This window comes from Schistocerca nitens, chromosome 10 (assembly GCF_023898315.1).
Source record: "Schistocerca nitens isolate TAMUIC-IGC-003100 chromosome 10, iqSchNite1.1, whole genome shotgun sequence".
NCBI classification, from domain to species: Eukaryota; Metazoa; Arthropoda; class Insecta; order Orthoptera; family Acrididae; genus Schistocerca; species Schistocerca nitens.
Window position 1 is genome coordinate 108,987,000 of NC_064623.1, and position 27,212 is coordinate 109,014,211.

The 27,212-nt window shown below is 44.3% G+C and overlaps 1 protein-coding gene across 1 annotated transcript in view; it reads right to left on the reverse strand.

Moving 5' to 3' along the window:
• Positions 1-27,212, reverse strand: part of LOC126210089 (bromodomain-containing protein DDB_G0280777-like) — a 46,399-nt gene that overhangs the window by 12,342 nt on the left and 6,845 nt on the right. Inside the window, exon 2 of the mRNA XM_049939215.1 lies at positions 1,448-1,648. Coding sequence (XP_049795172.1) covers positions 1,448-1,648 — 201 coding nt within the window. The remainder of the gene's footprint in view (positions 1-1,447; positions 1,649-27,212) is intronic.

The following is a 27,212-nucleotide window of genomic DNA, read 5'->3' on the forward strand; positions in this document are numbered from 1 at the left end:
ACTGTATGCTGTTCCTCAGCTGCTTGAGTATCACCCCGATGTCTTGTTTCAGCAAGACGGTGCACCGCCTCATTGGGGTTTGGACGTCCGTGCCTATCTCGATATGACCTTTCCTGGGCGGTGGATTGGTCGTGATGGGCCAACGGTTTGGCCTCCACGCCCTCCTGACATAACCCCATTAGACTCCTTTTTATGGGGTTATGTCAAGGACGAGGTCTACCGAACACGTGTACCAGATCTCGAAACCCTGCGGCAACGGATAACCACAGTCGTTGAATCGATCCCTCCAGTGATGTTGGCTAATGTGTGGACGGAAATTGAATGTCGCCTAGATGTGCTACGTGCTACCAAGGGTGATCATGTGGAAGTTTACTGGTGTGTGAAAAAACTTTGATAGTTTGTAAACAATTAGACACCAATTTCATATTTGTATCTTACTTCTAGCCTGAGTTATCAATTTATGTAATCCGGGTAAGACTTTTTTGACACCCTGTATTTCATGTTGAAATGGGAACTTCTGGAAATGAATTCCTTACCAAAAGTGAGACTACTAACAAGCGAACCTCCCCATCGCACCTCCCTCAGATTTAGTTATAAATTGGCACAGGGGATAGGCCTTGAAAAACTGAACACAGATCAATCGAGGAAACAGAAAGAGGTTGTGTGGAACTATGAAAAAAATAAGCAAAATATACAAACTGAGTAGTCCATGCGAAAGATAGGCAACATCAAGGACAATGTGAGCTCAGGAGCACCGTGGTCCCGTGGTTAGCGTGAGCGGCTGCGGAGCGAGAGGTCTTTGGTTCAAGTCTTCACTCATGTGAAAAGTTTAATTTTTTATTTTCAGACAATTATTATCTGTCCGTCTGTCCGATGCGAGGTAACTACGCCGTAGTGTGGGGACGCTACACCTAAACAAACATCGAAACACACGACGTCAGTCGGCAACAGCGCACGGAAGAGAGAGTATTCCTGCTAACGAGGCTCCCTGGCTGGCAGTTGACTGCTCGCTACTTTGGACGAGAGTGCATTAAATACGTGAGATGTATTCCGTGGGCAATATGAATCCAGCAAATATAGCTCCCGACTTCAATAACAATCGCACGGTTTTGCGGTGCGGTCGCAAAAACACAGACACTAAACTTATTACAGTGAACAGAGACGTCAATGAACGAACGAACAGATCATAGCTTTGCGAAAATAAGGAAAGTAAACTTTTCACTCGAGGGAAGACTTGAACCAAGGCCCTCTCGTTTCGCAGCCGCTCACACTAACCAAGGGACAACGGCGCTCCTGAGCGCAGACAATCCTTGATGTTGCATATGTTGTGCATGGACTACTCAGTTTGTATATTTTGCTTATTTTTTTCATAGTTCCACACAACTTCTTCCTGTTTTCTCGATTGATCTGTGTGGGAGAGTGTACAGCTGGGAGGGCGGGAGCTGACCTGCTGCTGCGCGTACAGCTGCTGCTGCTGGGGCTGCGGCTGCTGCTGCAGCTGCTGTCTCTCCTTGGCGCTGCTGAGCGTGTCGCGCTCAATGTCCTCCAGCCGGATCTGCCGCTGCTGTTCCTCGGCAGCTGCCGCCAGCTGCGCCACCAGGCAGGCACACACCGCCACCCAGCACACCATGCCACCGCTTGTCCTCATCTGCAGAACCACAAATACACATATCGTCGGTTAGGCTGTTCCTTGTCAGTGAACTCTGCTACTAACTATCATAATTACAGTGATCTGCTGCAAGTCTTTCATCTGGACTTCACGGTACTGGTGAAAGGAGACCTATAATTTAACATTGAGCCTGAAATACATGGCGATCCTGGTGAATCTTCGCATCATTGGGAGTTAAAGGCTAGGTTATGGGTAGACTGAAACATTTTGTGGTCAGTAGATCCTCTGACCTTTCAGTTTCTTGGCACCAGATCACCAGCCATTACGACTGCTGACTAACCAGTACAACTTCCCTGACAATCTTTCTCCCTTTTCTTGTAAATGATGCAGAGTCGGCTGTGGGCATGATGGACTCTTCTTCTGTAACGCCAAATTTCAAGAGGTTCTGTTTTGACCTTACCTGAATAGCTTATTGTTTCACTTGCGTTCAAGGCTATTCTCCAGGCAAACACCTTCATAAAAGACTTCCTAACACTTAAATTTATATTCCATGTTCAAAAATTTCTCTTTTTCAGAAACGTTTTTCTTGCTATAGCCAGTCTGCATTTCACAACATGTCTACTTTGGCCATCATCAGTTACTTTACTACCAGAATAGTAAAACCTGTCTACTACTTTTAGCGGCTCATTTCCTAACCTACTTTGCAAAGCATCTTCTAATTTTTACTATTAAAAACAGTCTTGATCACAGTTTATTTAGTACAGTGACCGATTTCGACCACTACTGTGGTCATCTTCAGACCAATAAGTAAGAACCTCCTTCTGCTAGAGAATCACTAGCAGAAGGAGGTTCTTACTCATTGGTCTGAAGAGAATCACTAACAGAAGGAGGTTCTTACTCATTGGTCCGAAGATGACCACAGTAGAGGTCGAAACCAGTCACAGTACTAAATAAATTGTGATCAAGATTGTTTTTAATAGTAAATATTTGTAACACATTGATCACTGTCACTCCCATACTGCATTCAAAAGTAATCTTCTGATTTAATTGGACTACGTTCCATTAACCCTTTTTTTACTTTTGTTGATATTCATCTCATAACATCTTTTGAAGACTACAAACAATGCTGTTGACAGAACGGCCGCAACAAATACAAAAACATATGATTTACAACTAAAGCGGTATTTTCAACCTCTGCTATAATGCTCAGTTGCGGATGTTATTGTCGTGTAACCACTCCGCCACAAACCGTTCATTATGAACAGGTGCGGCGAAAAATACTTCAAGGGATAATCAGGTACAAAAGAGGTCCTGGACGAAGACGAATATCTTGATTTGACCACCTTAGATGCTGGTTCCCCGAGCGCCGCAATAAACGAAAACCATCGATGACGTAGTATTTAACCAAAGACTGTCACACCATATCGTTTATACAAGTACTGTACTACTGCACCAAACAGACGTTGGACAAAGATGCACTAGGTGATCAAAAGTATCCGGACACCTGGCTGAAAATGACTTACAAGTTCGTGTCGCATCCACAGGTAATGCTGGAATTCAATATGGTGTTGGCCCACCTTTAGCCTTCATGACAGATTCTGCTCTCGCAGCCATACGTTCAATCAGGGGCTGGAAAGTTTCTTGGGGAATGGCAGCCAATTTTTCACGGAGTCTCTACTGAGGAGAGGTATCGATGTCGGTCAGTGAGGCCTGGCACGAAGTTGGCGTTCCAAACCATCCCAAAGCTGTTCTGTAGGATTGAGGTCAGGACTCTATGCAGGTCAGTTCGTTACAGGGCCTGCATTATGAACAGGTACTCGATCACGTTGAAGGATGCAATCGCCATCCCCGAATTGCTCTTCAACAGTGGGAAGCAAGAAGGTGATTAAGACATCAATGTAGGCCTGTGCTGTGATAGTGCCACGCAAAACAACAAGGGGTGCAAGCCCCCTTCACGAAAAACACGACGACAATATAACACCACCGCCTCCGAATTTTACTGTTGACACTACACACGCCGGTCGCGGTGGTCTAGCGGTTCTAGGCGCTCAGTCCGGAACCGCGCGACTGCTACGGTCGCAGGTTCGAATCCTGCCTCGGGCATGGATGTGTGTGAAGTCCTTACGTTAGTTAGGTTCAAGTAGTTCTAAGTTCTAGGGGACTGATGACCACAGGTGTTAAGTCCCATAGTGCTCAGAGCCATTTGAACCATTACACACGCAGCCAGATGACGTTCACCGGGCATTCGCCATACCCACACCCTGCCATCGGATCGTCACATTCTGTACCCGTGATTCGTCATTCAACACAACGTTTTCTCACTGTTCACTCGTCCATGTTTATGCTCCTTGCACCAACCGAGGCGCCGGCATTGTGTGTGGCTTATGAGCAGCCGCTGGATCATGAAATCCTTCTCACCTCCCGCCTAACTGTCGTAGTACTAACAGTGAATCCTGATGCAGTTTGGAATTCCTGTGTGATGGTCTGGATAGATGGCTGCCTATTACACATTATGACCCTCTTCAACTGTCGGCGGTCTCTTATTCAACAGTCGAGGTCGATCCGCAAGGTTTTGTGCTGTACGTGTCCCTTCACGTTTCCACTTCACTATCACATCGGAAACAGTGGACCTAGGGATGTTTAGGAGTGTGGAAATCTCGGATACAGACGTATGACACAAGCGACACAATCAATCACCTGACCACGTTCGGAGTCCGTGAGTCTCGCGGAGCGCCCCATTCTGCTCTCTCACGATGTCTAATGGCTACTGAGGTCGCTGATATGGAGTACCTGGCTGTAGGTGGCAGCACAATGCACCCAATATGGAAAACGTATGTTTTGGGGGGTGTCCGGATACTTTTGATCACGTAGTGTATGTAAAGCCATGAGAAATGCGTAAATGCAGATGTTAGCGGAACCTGCAGGTTGCGATGTTCTATTTCATCACGAAAGGCACTTGTACTATGACATCAATACGTTGTAAGGGTCAGTCGTGGCCGTAACAGTGCTCTTGTGCTTGCGAGTGCATTATGACGGAGCTAACTGAATTCAAACGTGGCCAAATTGTTGGTGCACGAATATTGTTTCCGTAACCATATTAGCCGAAGTGTTTGGTGTTTCAAGATGCACCATATGGAAGAATTATACACCATACAGGGAAAGCAGAGATACATATCCGCTAAGCAACAATACGGACGAAAGTCTGTGTTTACTGATCGTGACGGACGTTCATCATTCACTGAAGAGGATTGTGACGAAAAAAGGACAGCTTCAAAAATCACCGCTGAACAGAATGTCGCACTCGCGGAATGAGGTCTAGAGCTGGAATTCCAAAACCAGTCATCAGCGGTACAAATGCCGGTAACAGGAAAAAGCAGTGCCGGAGCCATGCAAACTGCGCTATAGACGCCGGCAGGAGTGGCCGAGCGGTTCTAGGCGCTACAGTCTGCAACAGCGCTACCGCTACGGTCGCAGGTTCGAATCCCACCTCGGGCATGGATGTGTGTGATGTCCTTAGGTTAGTTTAGCTTAAGTACTTCTAGGTTCTAGGGGACTGATGACTTCAGAAATTGTCCCATAGTGCTCAGAGCCATTTGAACCATTTGCACTATAGACGAATGGTGGAAAGTTGTTTGGGCGGATAAGTCTCGTTTCACACTGTTTCCAACTTCTGGCCGAGTTTACGTCCCAAGAGTGAAACACGGAGAGGGTTCGCTACTCAATGGCTAAAATGGCTCTGAGCACTATGGGACTTAACTTCTGAGGTCATCCGTCCCCTAGAACTTAGAACCACTTAAACCTAACTAACCTAAGCACATCACACACATCCATGCCCGAGGCAGGATTCGAACCTGCGACCGTAGCGGTCGAGCGGTTCCAGACTGTAGTGCCTAGAACCGCTCGGCCACTCCGGCCGGCGTTACTCAATGAGCCTCGTAGTTATTCTTCGAGGTCTCATTACTGTCAACGATTATGTGTCCATCCCGTGATACAATGTTCGTTCCCCAAGGTAATGCTGTTTTCCAAGATGACATGGCCTCTGTTCGCACAGCTTCCATCAGCCGGCACTGGTTTTGTGAGCACAAGGATGAATTGTCGCATCTCTCCTGATCGACACAGTCACCAGATCTCTTATTGAGCACTGTCGTCTAGAAGGAAATTTTCACTCTGCAGTGGAGTGTGCGCTGATATGAAACTTCCTGCCAGATTAAAACTGTGCGCCGGACCGAGACTCGAACTCGGGACCTTTGCCTTTCGCGGGCGTTACCGACTGATCTATCCATCGGTCCGGCTCACAGTTTTAATCCGCCAGGAAGTTTCATATCAGCGCACAGTCCGCTGCAGAGTGAAAATTTCATTCTGGAAACATCCCCAGGCTGTAGCTAAGCCATGTTTCAAAAATGGTTCAAATGGCTCTGAGCACTATGGGACTTAACATCTGAGGTCATCAGTCCCCTAGACTTAGAACTAATTAAACCTGACTAAGCCTAAGGACATCACACACACCCATGCCCGAGGCAGGATTGGAACTTGCGCCCGTAGCAGCAGCGCGGTTCCAGACTGAAGCGCCTAGAACCGCTCTGCCACAACGGCCGGCTAAGCCATGTTTCCGCAATGTCCTTTCTTCCAGGAGTGCTAGTTCTGCACGGTATGCAGGATAGATTCTGTGGAGAGTAGGAGACGAGGTACTGTCGGAATTAAAGCTGTGAGGACAGGGCGTGAGTCTTGGTTGGATAGCCCTGTCGCTAGAGCTCTTGCCCGCGATAGTCAAAGTTCCCGGGGTCGAGTCTCGGTCCGGCACACAGTTTTGATCTGCCAGGAAGTTTCATTGTGGTCTAGTTTGGAGAGAAGAGTGCGTACTATCCACCTTCATCACATCGCCTGAACTTGCTACTACTTTTCAGGAAGAATGGTAATAACGTTGCTTTAAAAACAGTACAGGGCCTCTATTTATCCATTCCGAGACTACTGGCAGGGCTGGAAGCTGTTTTGAATGCAATTATTCAACTTGACAGTCACAATCGCATTATTTATTTTACCGCCAACCGGTTTCAACCCGCGATAGGGTCATCTTCAGGGCAATTTACACCATTTGGTTGCTCGCTGGAGTCGTCACCCTGCCTGTGCACGGTTGGTAACTATGCCAACCGTGCACAGGTAGGGTGACGACTCCAGCGAGCAACCAAATGGTGTAAATTGCCCTGAAGATGACCCTATCGCGGGTTCGAACCGGTTGGCGGTAAAATAAATAATGCGACTGTGACTGTCATGTTGAATAATTGATTATAAGTAAATTGGTCGCTGTTATCTCCACACAACTATGTTATCTAAAAAAAATGTTTTGAATTCCTTGACCGTATTAGGTAGGGTAATGTGACTCGGTTTTGGTGTTTCCATATTTTCGTCCACCTCCCGTCTGTACGTGTATCACAGATAGGAAAACATTATTGTAAATACTTCTTCTGCTAATTTAAATTCTCCGTAGATGAGTAGCACTGTGTGCTAGCACAAGAGAGTCAAAGTCGGTTATGGGTTGCGCTTTTAATAAAGACGTACCACTGTTGATATCCTCGTTAAGGAACGAAGTTACAGGGAAGGCAAATATGCTGGTTAATGTTTCTGTGGCAGCTAGACAAACTTTGTTTGAAACATTTTTTATTTTATTTATGAAAAGGACCAAGGAGAAGCATCGCAAAGAGAAAGGTCAGAATGGCTTTCGCGATGCCTTCACCGGCAGCCATTAACAACAGAGATGGCGCTTCCGCTGTAAACGCCGAGTGCAGACGGCGGACTATCGCGCCCTCTCGCCCAGCTGCAGCTAATGTGTGGCCCGATGTAAAAAAGAAAACTAAATAAAAGACAGTCTGCGCGGTGCTCCGGGGTCAGGGCGTCCAGCGAAAGTCCAGCCGAGACTCCAGCCCGGCCCGGCCCAGCCGGTCCGGCGACTTTCGTCCTCGATCCGCTGGAAAGGAAGTGACAGGAGCGCGCTGGAGCGACCGGTCGCTCCAGCCGCTGCCTTTCTCCCGCTGGAGAGGAAAAAACCAGAGGCTGACGCATTCTTCTCGGGGGGGGGGGGGGGAAATGAATGTGCTGTACTTGGTACAGACTGAGTAGCACGACTATGGCTACGTACCGGATAATCAGCTGAAACTTGCACCCGTTTTACATTGTGAACGGTTCAAGATATCGGAACGAGGTTTCGCCATACGATAGCGGAACCCTCTCTTACAAAATGCCTTTCCCGTAGTTTATCTTTATGCAAGTCGTAAGTTTCTGGCGAGGTGTAAAAACTCTCTATGCACTGTTTTCGTCTTCTAGAGAAGTCACAAACTTTGGCTACATAGCGAAACCATGTCCGTACGCCATACTTTGGAGGCTTTACTGAGCTACAGTTACCTCAGTACTCAACAAGCTACCTGACGGTGTGTGGTGGAGGGTACTTCTGTTACAACCGACTGGTGACCCCTTCCACTCGCGAATGGTGCGTTGGAAGAATGATTGCCGGTAAGCCTCCATATTAGTTCTAACTTCTCGAATTCTCTCATCGTGGTCATTTTGCGAGATGTATCTGGGAGGAAGTAATATGTTGTGCGATTCTTCCCAGAAAATGCTCTCTCGAAATTTCAGCACTAAACCTCACGTGATACACAGTGCCTCTTTTGTAGCGTCTGCCACTGAAGTTTGTTGAGGATCTCTATAACGCTCTTGTGCCTACAAAATAGTCCTATGGCGAAACGTTCCTCTCTGACCAATCCGGTGATAGGACGGCTGCGAGTTGGGTCAACTTGTCTGTTTGGACAGAGAGACAGAAACCACAACTACAGCTGGAAGCTGTCCGCATCTTCACCGTTCTATTTGTTCAAATTCGACTAATTTGTCTAATGTTTGCTGCGATGGTCATTTCTGCACTGGAACATACAAAAACAGGTAGTTATGTTTGCATGCTAGCGGTCTCTGTCGTAAAATTCTATTGTACATGATTTTCAGCTTTATACATATGCTTCCCTTGTAACCAAAGCGAAACGTATTGTTTCCAGTGAGAGACTTTGTTCCATGTAGAATGACCAATATGGGCCTTTCAATAACTCGTCGTGGAAATAGGTCATGTTTCACGTTTCTATCCCACTTAAGCTAGATAGTAAATGAAGTTCCTTTTACTTCCAGTTTTGACGAACGTGGTCTTATATTTCACATGGTCCCATGGAGGACATACATAATTTAATTACATTAATTTTGTACTTATTTCTTGAATAATAATCAGAAGTGATTTCAAATTCTCTTCTATTACATTTTCATCCGGAAGCCACTCGTAACTTATCACGTTCCAATGGCCAGATCACATGTTATCACATATCCTTTGTCTAAAATCGAAACTGATGCGAGCACACGTCCCTGAACACATTCTGCGTTGAATGGAATCGCTATTTAGATAAAGCCATCGGCATATAATATATTTAATCTTTTCCACGCATATTATAAGTACTACTGTAATATAAACCCAATGAAATATTTTTTTGTCGATGACAGGTTACTTGATTTGAGAAGGACTATTGTGATTAATACTTTTCCTGAATAGGTGTATACAACGTATAGTCTACATCTTTATTGAATGCATGTTCTCTATGAGGAACGGTGCAATATACTTTCAGGTTGTGATAACAGCTTTTGGACTTCTGGTTATAACCACGAGTTATTTAAATACATGTTCAAGATCCCCTATACCGTGTTTTTCTTTCCTATTTCCGAATATCTCATAAGCAGAACCCACATCAAGCTATAATTCATTCATCGATCAAAACTTTGTATACGAAGGGGAATACGTTCAGGGGATTGACACTGATGTCATACCAGCCACGTATTCAGACTGAATTTAGGAAGGGAGTGCGGGGCTTACAAGAGTATGCAGAGAAGAACGTAATGTTCCGTGCTTAATCTTCCTACCTCTTCTATCAACCGAGATGGTGAACCATGTATAGTTCTTTAACGGACTGATGTACTTTCTTAATGGAATTCAAAAGGCCTCCAAAATAAGGGTACAGTAATACAACACTTGGTAATGTTGATGTGTTTCTCAAAAGCATTCTAGACAAGCACTTATAGAACTGGACGGCAAGCTCTCGGGGTCAGCAGACCAAGTAGAGTTCTCGAGCCAGGCGCCATCATCTATGCAAGTCTTATCATTGTTTCCGCAAAAGTTGTTTACTTAAACTTGAGAACATACACAACATCTCAAATAGTTTCCTTGAGTACTTTGTGATACGCTAGAAGTTAGCATACACTTCAATTCACAAGAGTCGTCGCTGACTCCGTATCTGTGTCACACCAAATACTGCCAAATGAAAATACGTAGCAGTAAGTGAAGCAGGGAAAAAGAATCAGAAGATATGTAAGTAGTCAGAACTAAATATGCACGACAACACTTCACAGTTGACGAAGACGAGCATTATTATTTTCTCCGCTATCAGATGGTGCAGTTATTACTCAAATGTATCCAGTTAATGAAATTCGCTTCACTTCCTAATAGATGATTTATTAAGCGTTTGCAATCAAGCCATTTCCAAGTGAATCTGAAAATTTTGCTATTAGGGAACAACGTATTTTATATAGTCCCTACCTCGGCTAGCATCGCTTGCTTTGCTGTCCAAAGAACCATTCATCTTCTACTTTTAAAGGCTTCCTAATGTAATACGCTCAACATCACCTGCTAAGATGCCATTGCACCCCATTACTCTACTATTCATGATATTCATCTTACACCTGCTTTTCAAGACTGTATCTACTTCATTCAGCCGCTATTCCAATTCTTTTGCAGGCTCTGAAAGAATTACAGTGTCATCGTTGAACCTCAAACTACGAGAGCTATTCCGAAAATAAGAACCAATCGGTCGCGAAATGGAAACCAATGTAAAAATCAGATGAAGCTTTGCACAATTGTGATGGGCTGTGTCTCCAGTACTTCCATCGATAGCGCGACGTCACTCTTTTCAGTGCTGAGTACGTAAAAATGCTTAGAAAATAGCGTCTCCCGCTAAGTACGACTGCCTGGTGAGAAATTTTGCCTGAAGTTATGCAGCCCACATAACATAACTGCCATGTGTTTCCTCCTTCAAGACAATTCTCAGCCGCGCCCTGCAGGGGCAATGAAGATGATCCAGCGTTTTCGGTGGGAATTGATCAGTCACAATTGGCTCCCTCTGAGTTTCATCTGCGCTCACATGAACTGCTGGCTATGACGACAAAATTTTGGCACAGACAACGAGCTATAGACCAGCATAGAAAAATGCCGGAAAGAGTTGGTGGATGCCTTCTATGACGAGGGAATTGGTAAGTTGGTACAAAGCTACGACAGTGTCTAAGTCGGAGCAGCAACTACGTGGGTAAGTAGCTGGAAGTTATAGCTAACTGTTTATAATAAAAAGTTCTTAATTTTCACAGTGGTTTCCATTTCGCGGCCGATCGGAACTTAGTTTCCGAAAAAACCTCTTGTATTAATTTCCCCTCACTGAAATTTAATTCTCCTCCAAATTTTCCTCTTGGTCGCAACTTACTCAGTGTACTGATTTCATAACATCAAAGACATACTACGATGCTGTCTCACTCCATTGTCTTTACAAACAGTCCCGTTGGAGAAACATCCGCAACTGAGCATTATACCAGAGGTTCAAAATACCGTTTCAGTTTTAAAGTTCTTTTATTATCACACTACCGGTTTCGGGTTCTTGTAAACCCATCTTCAGGTGTATAAGAGGCTTATAAGAGCCCGAAACCGGCCGTGTGACAGTAAAAGAACTTTACAACTGAAGCGGTATTTTCAACTTCTGGCCCTTGTCTTTAATATTCTTCGAGTCTCTTAACTGTAACCTAGAGTCTGTATAAATTGTAGGTATTCTTTGGATATCTGTATTTTATCCCTTATACCTTCAGAATTTCAAAAAGTGTTTTTATGTCAACATTGTCAAAAGCTCTCTACAAATCTACAAATAATATAAAAATAGCACAACTCCAGTCTATCTGCTACAGTCAGTATTGGCGCGTGTATTCCTGCCCCTGCAAAGAAGGCAACCCAAAGTGCACTACAGATACTCCAGAAGCATAAGAGGAAGGGGCAAATAAAGGTAAAACCGTAAAGGAGTGAACGATGAAACAATAATAATTGTTCATGGTTCATGAACCTCTGTACAACCACAAGTTTCTTAAACAGGCAACGACGTATTTCACACACAGAACTCAAGAAACTAAAAAGGGCCCTGTGCTGGGGCCACCTACTACTGAAAAGATTCATAGAGCTCTTCGAGGTTTCTTTTCTATACAAAAAAAGGACACAAACGTAATGAGGCATTATTAGTTTTTTAGTCCATAAATTTCAACTGATCCACGTACGTTTCAGCACCTCACTCTGCGGATTACTGCTAATATTTATGTTCCTTGATGTACTGTACCACGAGCACTCTTCCTATGCTTTCTTTTCACCCAATAAGCTCGACAGGTTGCACATAGGCTCCATAGTCACACACTGTGGAGTCACAGAGTCGCCACTTTCACTCATACCACTGCGTCTGCTATGGCTCGCTCTCGATGTACACAAAAAAAAATGTGCCAGATAAGGTCAGTAGCGCTACAAGGTTACACCGTAAGATTGATGTGGTACGAGAAAGTATCGTCGTTGTACTGTTGTACATGGTGGCAGCCAGTCAAGGGATATTTTGGGGAACTGGTTTAAAACATTTATTTCAAAGGCCCAGTCCAATCTTTACAAGTTTAGTCCTAGAGCAACTTATGCTGTGCCTACGTGACACAAGTCGCTTGCCTTTCAAAACCGAGGCTGTTCTGTCCAGTTAAAGCTACTGAGAAGAGGCGCCCTGAGACCTCTGCTGAAACCGTTAGTGAATTCACGCCGTTGGCTTTAGCCAATAGCGTGCGTGGGATACATGTCACGTGTGTGGACGCTGGAGCTCAGTTGCCTCTCTCTCTTGTAATCCAGACCTCGAGCAGAACAGACGTCTTTTCGGTAGGCAGAGTCACTGGCTCTGCTATTCACGACCGGCCACCAACATAAGCTAACATGAACCGCTTCCCCTTCCGTTCCCCATTTCAGTTAATTGTTCGCCCTCCTAGACTGGCCTAAACCTGGTAACTTTCGACCCTAGGCGCACCCCTTGTATGCCATACACTGAAATATATTCTCTGTATTGTATCTAATTTCCTGTTCTGTCGTTTAACGGCAGCCCTGGATGCCCACTCTCAATTCCCGACCGCTCGACCTCCTGCACACTGTCATCACGAGGCATATGTAACAACCTTCTTCCCCCCTTCCCTTACCGCATACAGTACACTGTCGTAAAAAATACAGAATACATTTTCAGATCTGATACTTCAGTTACAGGAGTAACCCGTCCAAATCCAGCAAATTTCACATGCTGCGTGAAATTTGCTGCATTTGGACGGGTTACTCCTGTAACTGAAGTATCAGATCTGAAGATGGTTCTGAATGAACCTAAACCAGTCATATGAATAACAAATTTGCAATCAAGACGGATTATAAGTAACATTATAAAATCACTGATTTCTGTTATCCCATCAGACATTATGTCTGTTTTTGCAAAATACAGAATACTTAGGCAAGATTTCTAGTTGAATGACAGCTCTCTTTATCTGTGGATAAAATTAAGATAACACCTGTAACAAAGGCATAGAGGAATTCACTATCCGATAACAACCTTACCGATGAATATCTTTAGCACAGCATAACGAACAAGTGTATAGGAGTAATACTAGGAAGCCATATAAGGTGGGAAAACACATAAAAAAAGTACCAAGAAAGGCGAATCGAAGACCTTGAGTTTTGCTGAAGTGCATTCCTGTGTAACGGAAATCTCGTACAGGAGGATAATACAATCCAATTTACAGTGATATCCCAGCATTTAGGCTCCTTATTGAGTAGGCATCACGACTGACATCGTCCTACCATTATTTAAGTCTAACAGAGATACTCGGTGAATGTCAATGTTAATCTTTGGAAGAAAGGTGGCAAAGTTCTCAAAAAATCCTGTTATCGAAATGTACTGACAGTGCCTTATATTTTGCGAGTGGATAGTGAACATGAGTCAAAACACATTATGACACGTATAGAGGCAGATAGCCCAATCATTCTTTCCTGGCTTAGTATACCACTGGAATTCGATGGAAAATTTCTAACATCGGCACGAAGAGCCCTCTACCATGCACTGCTTAGTATATACGTGTAGATATAGAACAGTCCATCAGTTTTGTCATACTGATTTTTGTCGTATACAAGAAAACTTTGCTTGTATGTGGGAGTAAATTCTTGTTTTCCCAAACACGAGTGTATTTAAGCTCGCTGGCACACACGTTACTAATGTACATTTAAGTAGTTATAACTGTATTTCTAACTTATATTCTATAGGGATGTTAAATTTTGAACTGTTTTAGATGCTTTACGTTCGACATTACAGCAGCACGGGCCAGAAGTAACTAATAATGCAGAAATAAATGGTTACGTGATTTTTTAACTTTTCCGAATAAATTAAACTGCCTAGGTTGCATAAAATGATTTCATCTTTCGTCGTACCTGTCGTCACTCATGCTCTTTTCCTTCTTTTCAGATGAAATCCTGCAATAAACATTATAGGTCGTGTTATGTCCAGAGGTAACGATCGTAAAATCGTGCATTATGTGACGTAGCAATAAGTAATTACAGAATGTATAATCATCACGACGCAGCACTAACTGGCTGTGTAGCTGTATACCGTGAGGAGATCCACCCGAATAAAGCCAATCCATCAACTGATCTGTGATTTCATTTCCGTCTATTATCGTACACCGATTGTAACAAAACCCTACACAATACAGTAAAATATTACTAGTAGTTCAGAACTGAAATTTCAAGCTGAAAATTTTAATGACTGTATATAAAAAGCTCTGCTAAAAACCCAAAGATTTCGGTTTGGCATCCGTAATACCTTTGTAATATAATGGAATGACATTTATGAAGTGTCTTTAAAATCCGTCTTTGCAACTAATGAAAAATATGTATTTAAGTCGACAGACGTGTTTCATTTTATTTATGTACAACATACTCAGTGGTCTGCAATGAACAGCACTCGCAATTTTTGTTTGCGTTATGTGTCTCAAATCAGTTTGTGATATAAAATGCTGAGGTGAGATTTTTTCTTACGGAACTGTCCGATTTATGCTTATGTCAAGAACTGATTATAGATTTTGAAAACAAACAAAAATAGCAAGTATCGTTCATTGTAGACTACTGGCGATCTTGTATATCAATAAAATGAAAAAGTCTGCTGACATAAATACGCATTTTTCAGTAATTGTACTGATAGATTTTAAATACCCTTGCAACTGTAAGGAAAATGCGACCAGTATGAATATACGAATGAGATATGATATGACACACACATATCGTAGAAAATATCTAGGTAAACCACCTTATCGTCAGACAGTTAAAATACACCAGAAGTAACAATACCATAAATATTACGGAACTCTTTTTTTCGGTTTAAGTTGCTTTTCGTTAATAATATATAGTTGTTATGCAGTAATACTGTGTGGTGGAGTGAATGAAGAACGTACGCTAAGAATCAGTGTAAGTAATTGTGTATGAGCGGATAGATATTGTGCACATGTAGTGGGCTATATAGTGTCTGCAAGAAAAGCATCATTTAAAAGTATGAGAAAGTAAGACGTCTAATTCAGCCGTGCCAAGTAAACACATCGCCATTAAAATGATGTCCGGCTTTCTGTGGAACCACAATTCGGCAGACTCCGTGAATGAATTAACAGTTTATGACTGGTTAAGTATGAGAAGGTATCTACAACACCCTCATTCCGTAGTTTGTTCAGCCAAAACCATGTTGGAAAATTTAATAACGTTCGTTTGTAGCATGAGAGTAAAAATGTACTTTCTACACTTCCATCTGACTGTTTCCCAGTGAAGAGCAAGAATGCTTGCAGGAGGTATTAAGGAGGTAGAGAAGAGCTACCGGAAAGATCGAATGGAAGTGTGATGGAGTAAAGACGAAACTTTTGTGAGGAAATCAAAAAAGAGAAAGTTTAAAAGAGGCAGAGTACTATAAAAATAAAACGATGATTATAAATATTTACGCATTGATTGAAGTGTTTACAATATGAGGTCTTATTTGTGTAAATTTCTGGGGTGATAGAACAAAATGAAAATAATTAATTCCAGAACATCTATTATTAGAAATCATCTGACAAAATTTTAAAATACAGGCTTGTATAACGAAGCAGATGCCATCTTAAACAGTTGCTGTACCACCCATCAACCAGCAAAGGCCTCTGTGTCGCCCGCAGCCAGTTCTGTTCCCGCACACCGCATGTCGCTTTCATTTCGCATTCCTCCAAGGTGCTGGGAGTATTTTGGGACCGCCCACGAAGGAGTCTCGGCTTTCCCTTGCCATTTTCATGTGGCTCCCACAGCCATATTCTTATGCTTTCTCCGCGCGACATTTCAGACCACCTTCCCCGAGACTAAATGCCGACGTGTGAAACTCATGCCACTCCCATAAAATTCTCGAATGTCATCCACTGCGCCACGTCTTCCCTATCCGTCTACCCTCTCACACTCAAACCCTGCATCTACTCGTCCTTATTGATTTCAACACTATTTCGAAAAGCTGACCTTTTACTTTATTTAAGGCACCAGCCTTCCGACTGGTTAAATACGGCCCGCCACGAATTTCTCTCCTGTGCCAAGCTTTTCATCTCACTAATAAAACCCGCGTCCCGCCATCCTGATTCAGGTCTTCTGTGATTTCCCTAAATCGCTCCAGGCGCATCCTTTGAAAGGGCACGGCCGACTTCCTTCCCCATCCTTCCCTAATCCAATGGCCCCAATAACACCGCTGTTTGGTCCCCTCCCCAAATCAACCAACCAATTAGAAATAAACTTGCGCTCGATGAGTAATTTTTTTCGCCAGCTTCCGTGGTAGTTTCCTACCTGTACCACGAATATTTGAAAAGAGCGAGTTTTCATGTATAATGTCCATAGACGGCAGCACTCACCTGTGGACGGGTTTGTTTTAATGTTCTATTTTCTAGACGCTCTCTGTATTTCGCTTACGAAACGAAGGAGGTGACGCGAGAGAAACAGAGTGGTGGAATAAAGTTCTGTGTTGCTTAAACCACACAGCCACTAAAACTCACGAAAAGCTGCAGTAAGCGTACGGTGAAGAAGCACTACATCGTGCAACAGTGTTTAGGTGGTTCAGGGACTTCAAAGCGAGTTGTCTGTGGTAAGCAAGGTGGGTCTGGTGTTTAGGCTTCCGCTGTGACTGAAGTCAACATCAACACAGCTGCTGTGATTGTTCGTGAGGGTCGGAGGATAACAAATGGTTCAAATGGCTCTGAGCACTATGGGACTTAACTTCTGAGTTCATCACTCCTCTAGAACTTAGAACTACTTAAACCTAACTAACCTAAGGACATCACACACATATATGCCGGAAGCAGGATTCGAACTTGCGCCCGTAGTGGTCGCGCGGTTCCAGACTGTAGCGCCTAGAACCGCCGGGCACCCCGGCCGGCTCGGCGGATAACATTACGTAACCTCAGTGGTTAATAATTTCATATGGCGTTGTCTTTACGATTATGCATGATCATCTCCATACGACCCGTGTTTCTGCCTGTTGAGTGCCACGCCTATTGGCTCGCCAAAAAAAGGCCGTGCGAAGGGAGACAAGCCGTGGGCTGTTGCCGCTGATAGAGGAAATGCCTCTCTAGTATCGATTATCGCCAGTGGTGAGCTAAGGCTGCACAAATAAGCCGGCACAGTGTGGAAATCGTCAGATTCTCCGACACCAAAAACGGCAATCTTTAGTCCATCTGAAGAGAAAGTAATCGTGATCACATTTTTTGGCAGCGATGGAATGATTTACCAGCTCGCAGTTCCCACCTCACACAAGTGTTACAGCAGCATACTGCACGTCAGTATTGGCTAAACTGAGGTAGCGCATTGCAAGGAACGACCAAAACTTTTTCGGACTGTCATCATGACAATGCGCGGCCTCGCGTCGCAAATCAAGTCTTACCGTTTCTGGATCAGTCCCAAGTTACCTGTACCGCATCCAAATTGTAGCTCCAATCTGGCACCGTGTCTCCGCAGTGTTCACGAAAAGTGCGGCGGTTCTCAAGCACCTGATAAAGACTGCACTACATCATGTGTTCGAGGACTGGCAGAGGCACTATAAAAAGTCCATTCACGTAGGAGGGGAGTACTTTCAAAAAGATCATGTAAACATTTCAATGAAATAATAAACATATGTGAAAACAACCAACCTCTGTCTCAGTTGAGCAGCCCTTGTAACATGCAAGTTGTTCTCAGATGACATAACACATGTCCTATCCCTTGTTCTTGTCAATGTTTTAGACATTCTTCTCTCCTCGCAGATTCTGCGGAGAATTTGTTTCTCGTCATTCTAGTCAGCATCCTGCAACAGCACCACGTCTCAAACGCTTTGGATCTCTTTTTTCTCCGGTTTGCCCACAATGATGGGCTCCACATGCACGTTGTCAGAAATTTCGTCCTCAAATTTAGGGCTACCTTTGATTCTAGTGGACTTCTTTTGACCAGGAATGGCGTATATGCTTGTGTTAGCCTGGTACTTACACTGAAGTGCCAAAGACACTCACACACCTGCCTAATATCGGGTAGGTCCGCCGCGAGCAAACAGAAGTGCCGCAACGCGACGTGACATGGACTCGACTAATGTCTGAAGTAGTGCTGGAGGGCACTGAGTCCTGCAGAACTGTCCATAAATCCGTAAGAGTACGAGGAGGCGGAGATGTCTTCTGAACAGCATCCCAGGTATGCTCAATAACGTTCATGTCTAGGGAATTTGGGGGCTCAGAAGAGTGTTCCTACAGCCAGTCTGTAGCAATTCTGGACGTCCCCGGTGTCTCATCGTCCTGCTGGAATTGCCCAAGCCCGTCAGAATGTACAATGGACATGAATGGATGCAGGTGATCAGACGGGATCCTTGCCTACGTGTCATCTGTCACAGTCGTATCTAGACTATCAGGGAACCCATATCACTGAACATGTCCCTCACCATTACACAGTCTCCATCAGTTTGAACAGTCCACTGCTGACAAAAATGGTTCATATGGCTCTAAGCACTATGGGACTTAACGTCTGAGGTCATCAGTCCACTAGACTTAGAACTACTTAAACCGAACTAACCTAAGGACATCACACTTATCCATGCCCGAGGGAGGATTCGAACCTGCGGCCGTAGCAGCCTCGTGGTTCCGGACTGAAGCGCCTAGAACCACTCGGCCACAGGGGCCGTCTCCCTACTGACATGCAGGATTCATGGATTCATGAGGTTTGTTTCCATACCTGTACACATCCATACGCTCAATACAATTTGAAAGGACACTCGTCAAACCAGGCAATATGTTTCCTGTCTCCAACAGTCCAATTTCGTTGTTGATGAGCCCCAGTGACGCGTAAAGCTTTGTGTCATGCAGTCATCAAGGGTACACGAGTGGGCCTTCGGCTCCGAAAGCGAGGTGGCGCAGTGGTTAGCACACTGGACTCGCATTCGGGAGGACGACGGTTCAATCCCGTCTCTGGCCATCCTGATTTAGGTTTTCCGTGATTTCCCTAAATCGCTTCAGGCAAATGCCGGGATGGTTCCTTTGAAAGGGCACGGCCGATTTCCTTCTCCATCCTTCCCTCACCCGAGCTTGCGCTCCGTCTCTAATGACCTCGTTGTCGACGGGACGTTAAACACTAATCTCCTCCTCCTCCTCCTCCTCCTCCTCGGCTCCGAAAGCCGATATCGATGATGTTTCGTTGAATGTTTCACACACTGACACTTGTTGATGGCCCAGCATTGAAATCTGCAACAATTCGCGGAAGGGTTGCACTTCTGTTATGTTGAATGATTCTCTTCAGTCGTCACTGGTCCCATTCTTGCAGGATCTTTTTCCGGCCGCAGCGATGTCGAAGATTTGATGTTTTACCGGATCCCTGATATTCACGGTACACTCGTGAAATGGTCGTACGGGAAAATCACCACTTCATCGCTGCCTCGGAGATGCTGTGTCCCATCGCTCGTGCGCCGACTATAACATCACGTTCAAACTGTTAAATATTGATAACCTGCCATTGTATCAGCAGTAATCGATCTAACAACTGCGGCAGTCTTATATAGGCTTTGCAGACCGCCTGTCTACATATCTCTGCATTTGAATACGCATATCTATACAAGTTACTTTGGCGCTACAGTGCGTATCCCCTTTGCCTCGCCATTTTGTTTCCAAGGTAACAGCCATGCTTCACTTCGGCTGTTTCGAGGTCCCCAGCTTTTATGTTAAGTTTATCGCTAATCTCTTTTTCTCTGCTCCACATTACTTTAGAGTTTCTTCGGTTTACTGTCAATCCATAGTGCGTGCTGATTAGACTGTTCATTCATTCAACAAGTCCTGTAGTTCATCATCACTTTCACTAAGCACAGCAACGTCATCAGCGAATCTTAGTACTGACAGTACTTGTAACTATTTCAAACTTTAAAAAAAATCATGATATGGCGCAATCGCTGTACGTCATATGTTTCGTGAGAAGCGCACTACCTGTTCCTATGGACTATCAGATCATCCTCAGGCATTAAGAACCACATTAATTGCATGTTGTGCGTCCAGATGTGATTGTTTATATCAAAATCAGCATTATTGCTGTATCTTGATTGCGATGGGTGAACACGAAGTCCACCCACAAAATTTTGGAGGTTGTTCTGAGATATTTTGGGAGAGTGTTTTGGAATAAGGAAGCCGTGGACTGATGGCTAGCTGCAGCGTAATTGTATCTCATTTCATTTCTAATCATTTTACTTTGTCCCTGTGCTGTGATGTCTGCACAACAGTGCAGTTGCCGACGGTATTATGCCGGAGCCAAGGTAGCCCCTGAGGGCCGGCAACCCATATTACACCACAGATAACGGCGTTGTCTATGTCCAAGGCGTACCAAAAGCACAATGGTAAACACCGGCTATTTGCATACAAGATAATAGACATTCCGAGCACTACTTCCTGCAGGGGGAGCTCGAGCCACGGCTTGCTGGAAGTATCACTACGCCAAAACCTGATCGGCTGGAGACGGCTATTTAGGGGCTAGAACCAGCCCCAAAGTTCAGTTCACTCCGGATGCCGACCTCGTGTACTTCGACTGCTGAAGATTACGTCTTCGTATCGGAATTGGACTCTTACTAGTGTTTACGTACCACGAACCTTTGTGGAAAATTAGAAGTGAACTTTTGTTTGCCTCAATTAGGAGACTTTTACTGGCATCGTTATTGTTACTTTTTCGTTTGTTGTTCAGTGAACTTACCTCAATAAAAGTTGTGTTTGTGAAAAATTGTCATTCACAACAGACGGTACAACTCTTCGCCCTCCAGCTTGCAGTCAGTATTGCTCTATTCTCTCTCGGATTTGCTCTTCCGGCAATGAGAGCTGTACGTTAACAGCGGTACAAAGCAGTACTGTGACCAGATTTACTGCCAGCCGCAGTGGCCGAGCAGTTCTAGGCGCTTCAGTCCGGAACCGCGCGACTGCTACGGTCGCAGGTTCGAATCCTGTCTCGGGCATGGATGTGTGTGATGTCCTTAGGTTAGTTAGGTTTAAGTAGTTCTTAGTTCTGATGACCTCAGATGTTAAGTCCCATAGTGCTCAGAGCCATTTGAACCATCTGAACCAGATTTACTGGCGGGGTTTTCGCCGACTTGCAACTCGTGTATGAATTCACTAAATATCTATGCCACAAATTCTAATCCCTATCTCCCAGATCACTTTATGCGAATGCTGAGATGATTTCTAAATCGGGTCGTGGCCGCTAGTTTTCGCATCCTCGATCAACTGACTAGCGTTCTGTTTCCAGCGACGTGGACCTTGACGGACCATTAAACTCTAACCATCTCTGCTTCCATTCATTTCTACTCCATTACGTCTTCTAGCAATCCCAGTATCTCTGCTACGGACAAAACGAAAAAACAAAATTATTCTCAGTAATAATCCGTGGTTTACGTTCCAGTCACCTTCGTCCTCAATTTCCCTCCCAGCTGCCCTATTAACTTGTTCTCAATGTCACGGTACATTCTCCAGCAACAAGTTCGTTTTACTGCTGTGCGACTTACGCAGATTTCTCTACTCGGATTTTACATCTGATTTCTCTCAATTTCACACTTTACCTGCGGACGTAATTGTCAACAATCTTCTGCAGGATTACAAATGCCCACACTTTATTCTTTCCAACTTTCTCTATTATCTACTCTTCAGTTCCCTGCTTTGCTGTGCATGAGACGTCCAAACTCCTTTCACAGTTCCACGGCAATGTCGGCAGTAGAAAATTGCTCCCCTCTATTTCCTTTCATAGACGTGGAATTGTTTCGTGGTTTAGAGCGTGGAAACAGCTAATTATTGTTCCTCGGACATCGCAACAAGTTTACTTTCAGACTCTACGCACACGCACAGATTTCTTTAGTGAAAACCTCCCACTCGTAGTGTAGCCTGTATGAAAGTGCCTGTGCGATTAACTCTGTGAGCCGAAACCTTGCCTAACGCGGGCGACACTCTTAAAGAGTGTTTTAGGGCCTCAGGGAGTTTCTCTCCACCAATTTCGTCATAATCTATTCTCGTCGAAGAGCCGACTGAATACAGACATCGCCGATTTACTTCTGAAATCTGTCCAGAGCCGCACTGAGGCACAGCTTCTGTGTACACATTTCGCAGAAATATGGACCCTTCCTCAATGAACAAAAAAGTGTAGATCGCGTTTTTATTAACTGTATTATCGGCTTCTCCTGTATTACACTATATTCAGATTTAAAACTAAAATACGTGATCGCAGCTGACGACCCACACCAGCAAACGTCGGTGACAGCAACACTCCTGTATTATAGTGCTAAATCAGAAGAAGATGGTGTAATTCGGGTGAAACCCGTAATGTTCTTCTTTCTTCTTTTCGCTAGTGCTTATGCCGCCTAGAACGGAATCTGCATTTTCACGATTTGACAAATTTAATTTTTTTTATTATTTAGCTTTGGGGCAGGATGGGCTTCCTGACGCGTTTCTCGTTAAGCCTACCTTAGAGAGGAAGTCGTTATGTGTCGTCTCTCCATGAATCGTGTAAACTCCGCTTTGTGTATCATCGTGTTTGAGCTGTTTGCGTAACGAATCCTCTAATATGGAAGTTGGGAACCAGCTCAGCACTTGCCTAAACGAGCGTGGGAAACCGCCTAAAAGCCACCCTCAGGATGTATGGTGTACCAGACCACGGCCCTTAATCCGCCATGATACTTAACGCCGAATCTGGCTGGGTAGTGCGCTGCGCGTTACGCTGTACGACCAGGTACGCCTAATCCGGTAGTGCCGGCCGGAGTGGCCGAGCGGTTCTAGGCGCTACAGTCTGGAACCGCACGACCGCTACGGTCGCCGGTTCGAATCCTGCCTCGGGCATAGATGTGTGTGATGTCCTTAGGTTAGTTAGGTTTAAGTAGTTCTAAGTTCTAGGGGACTTATGACCACAGCAGTTGAGTCCCATAGTGCTCAGAGCCATTTGAACCAATCCGGTAGTAACAGTTACTGTCACGTGATATAGGCTGGTTTGTTCAATAGGTAATCAAAGAGACCGCACATTTCATCTGCAACAAAATGTCGCCCATATGTAAATACAAATCTGTATGTGTTTCATGAAACCGACAAAAAAATGGAGCAGCGGACAGTGAGCAGTCATTAGGTTATTTTGTGACGGTTCTTATGTCTTTGAGGCGCTTACCATTCTTGGGAGGATGGGGTTCGTCGACCAATTGGCACGAATTATCGACCTATGGAGATACATCAATGTGGGGCCTTTATAATTATCCCCGTAGTATTTACTGTCTCACAATAGTAATCCTAACCCGGATTAATAACATTGTCTGACAGCTCAGAAATTGGCGCGGACGGACGTGAGTATTACAATTCTTGGGTAAAAATCACCACTTTCTAAGAATAATTCGTCTGGACAGAATAAATGAACTGTCATTTGCGGAAAAAAGCCGTCGGCACTCTAAGCAGGCTGATTCTAAATAACCTAAATTTCCACTCCAGTAGCAGGACATCACTACAGTTCCAGAGGGTAAAAACATCAAGAGTAAAACTGCAAATCCCTATTAACAGTAATTAAAGTCGAGGCCACTGCATTTCATTGTAATAAACAGGGTGGTCCATTGATTGTGACCGGGCCAAATATCTCATGAAATAAGCGTCAAACGAAAAAACTACAAAGCACGAAACTTGTCTACCTTGAAGGGGGAAACCAGATGGCGCTATGGTTGCCCCGCTAGACGGCGCTGCCATAGGTCAAACGGATATCAACAGTTTCTTTTTAAAGAGGAACCCCATTTTTATTACATATTCGTGTAGTACGTAAAGAAATATGAATGTTTTAGTTGGGCCACTTTTCTCGCTTTGTGATAGATGGCGCTATAATAGTCACAAATATATGGTTCACAATTTTAGACGAACAGTTGGTAACAGGTAGGTTTTTGAAACTAAAATACAGAACGTAGGCACGTTTGAACACATTTTATTTCAGTTGTTTCAATGTGATACATGTACCTTTGTGAACTTATCATTTCTGAGAACGCATGCTATTACAGCGTGATTACCTATAAATACCACATTAATGCAATAAATGCTCAAAATGATGTCCGTCAACCTCAATACATTTGGCAATACGTGTAACGACATTCCGCTCAACAGCGAGTGGTTCGCCTTCCGTAATGTTAGCATATGCATTGACAATGCGCTGGCGCATGCTGTCAGGCGTTGTCGGTGGATCACGATAGCAAATATTCTTCAACTTTCACCACAGAAAGAAATCTGGGGACGTCAGACCCGGTGAACGTGCGGGCCATGGTATGGTGCTTCGGCGACCAATCCACCTCTCATGAAATATGCTATTCAATACTGCTTCAACCGCACGCGAGCTATGTGCCGGACATCCATCCTGTTGGAAGTACATCGCCATTGTGTCATGAAGTGAAACATCTTGTAGTAACATCGGTAGAACATTACGTAGGAAATCAGCATACATTGCACCATTTAGATTGCCATCGATAAAATGGTGGCCAATTATCCTTCCTCCCATATTGCCACACCATACATTAACTCGCCAAGGTCGCTGATGTTCCACTTGTTGCAGCCATCGTGGATTTTCCGTTGCCCAGTACTGCATATTAACCCGGTTTACGTTACCGCTGTTGGTGAATGACGCTTCGTCGCTAAATATAACGCGTGCAAAAAATCTGTCATCGTCCTGTAATTTCTCATGTGCCCAGTGGCAGAACTGTACACGATGTTCAAAGTCTTCGCCGTGGAATTCCTGGTGCATAGAAATATGGTACGGGTGCAATCGATGTTGATGTAGCTTTCTCAACACCGACGTTTTTGAGATGGTCCAACTAAAACATTCATATTTCTTTACGTGCTACACGAATACGTAATAAAAAATGGGGGTTCCTATTAAAAAAAAAAAGAGCTGTTGATATCCGTTTGACCTATGGCAGCACCATCTAGCGGGCCAACCATAGCGCTATCTGGTTTCCCCCTTCAAGCTAGACGAGTTTCGTTCTTTGTAGTTTTTTTTCGTTTGACGCTTATTTCGTGAGATATTTGGACCACCCTGTATACAGCAAAATGCCACTTAGAATCTCTAATTAGCCTTTAAAGTCAATCGTCAAATTGAAGAATAACTGCAATGCCCTGCTTGGCGCGATAAAGTGCATTGCAAATTCACGAACAGATTGCAACAGAAGTCTCTTTTTAATACTGTACATAATTTCAATCAGTGCTGACGAGGTTGTGGACTCTTTGAGGACTGCCCCATTCTCGCCTGGATATCGGCCGCACACTGCTATCTGGTCCAGGCTATCAATTTTTATTAACACATGGAAAATCCACCTTCTACGGACAGTGACTGCCTCCCTCCGATGAGGGTTTATAAGCACCGACATGTAGACAAAGGGTCAGTATTGCCTTCGAACGGAAACTTTTTGTTCGCCCCTTATATTCGCGTCATTTCCAGGGGCTAGGTTCTCCTTACAAGGGAACCTCCCCATCGCGCCCCCCTCAGATTTAGTTATAAGTTTGCACAGTGGATAGACCTTGAAAAACTGAACACAGATCAATCGAGAAAACAGGAAGAAGTTGTGTGGAACAATGAAAAAAATTTAGTAAAATATACAAACTGAGGAGTCCCTGCGAAGATAGGCAACATCAAGGGCACTGGGAGTCTAGGTGCGCCGTGGTCCCGTGGTTAGCGAGAGCGGCTACGGAACGAGAGGTCCTAGATTCAAATCTTCCTTCGAGTGTAAAATTTTAAATTTTTATTTTCAGTTTACGTGACAAACTCTTATGTTTTCATCACTATTTTGGGGGTGATTATCACATCTACAAGGAAACCTAAATCGGGCAAGGTAGAAGAATCTTTTTACCCATTCGCTAAGTGTACAAGTTAGGTGGGTCGACAACATATTCCTGTCATGTGACGTACATGCCGTCACCAATGTCGTATAGAATGTATCAGACGTGTTTTCCCGTGGAGGAATCGGTTGACCTATGACCTTGCGATCAAATGCTTTAGGTTCACATTGGAGGGGCACGTCCTTTCGTCTACTAATCGCACTGTTTTGCGGTGCGTTCGCAAAACACAGACACTTAACTTATTGCAGTGAACAGAAACGTCAATGAACGAACGGACAGATCATAACGTTGCGAAAATAAAGAAAGTAAAATTTTCAGTCGAGGGAAGACTTGAACCAAGGACCTCTCATTCTGCAGTTACTCACGCTAACCACGGGACCACGGCGCTGCTGAGCTCGCATTTTCCTTGATGTTGCCTATCTTGATCATGGACTACTCAGTTTGTATATTTTACTAATGTTTTTCACGGTTCCACACAACTTCTTCCTGTTTTCTCGATTGATCTGTGTTCAGTTTTTCAAGGCCTATCCACTGTGCCAACTTATAACTAAATCTGAGGGGGGTGCGATGAGGAGGTTCCCTTGTTAGAAATCCTGCCTGTTTTCTACATCTACTTCAATACTTCGCAAGCCGCCAACGGTGCGTGGTACCATTAACTGAAGCCCCTTTTCCTGTTCCACTCGCAAATGACGCGTGGGAATGGCTGTCGGTAAGCCTACGTATTGCTTCTAATTTCTCGGAATTTCTCGTCGTGGTCATTTCGTGAAATGTGTGTGAGAGAGAGGAAGTATTATATTTTCCGACTCTGCCTGGGAAGTGCTCTCTCGAAATTTCCGTAGTAAACCTCTCCGTGCTACAGAATGCCTCTCTTCTAGAGTCTGCCTCTGGCGCCGTGGCAAAACCCGCCGCTCTTCGTTGGATCTTCTCTATCCGTTCTGTCACTCCTGCCTGGTAAGGCTCTCAGATTGATGATGAATACTCAATAGCATAGTGTTCGTTTGTGACGTGTGCAGTGGTTTAAGTGACAAAGGCTGACACGAACCATAGAAGCTCACGTCATTTTTATTCTTTTTATTAATGCTGA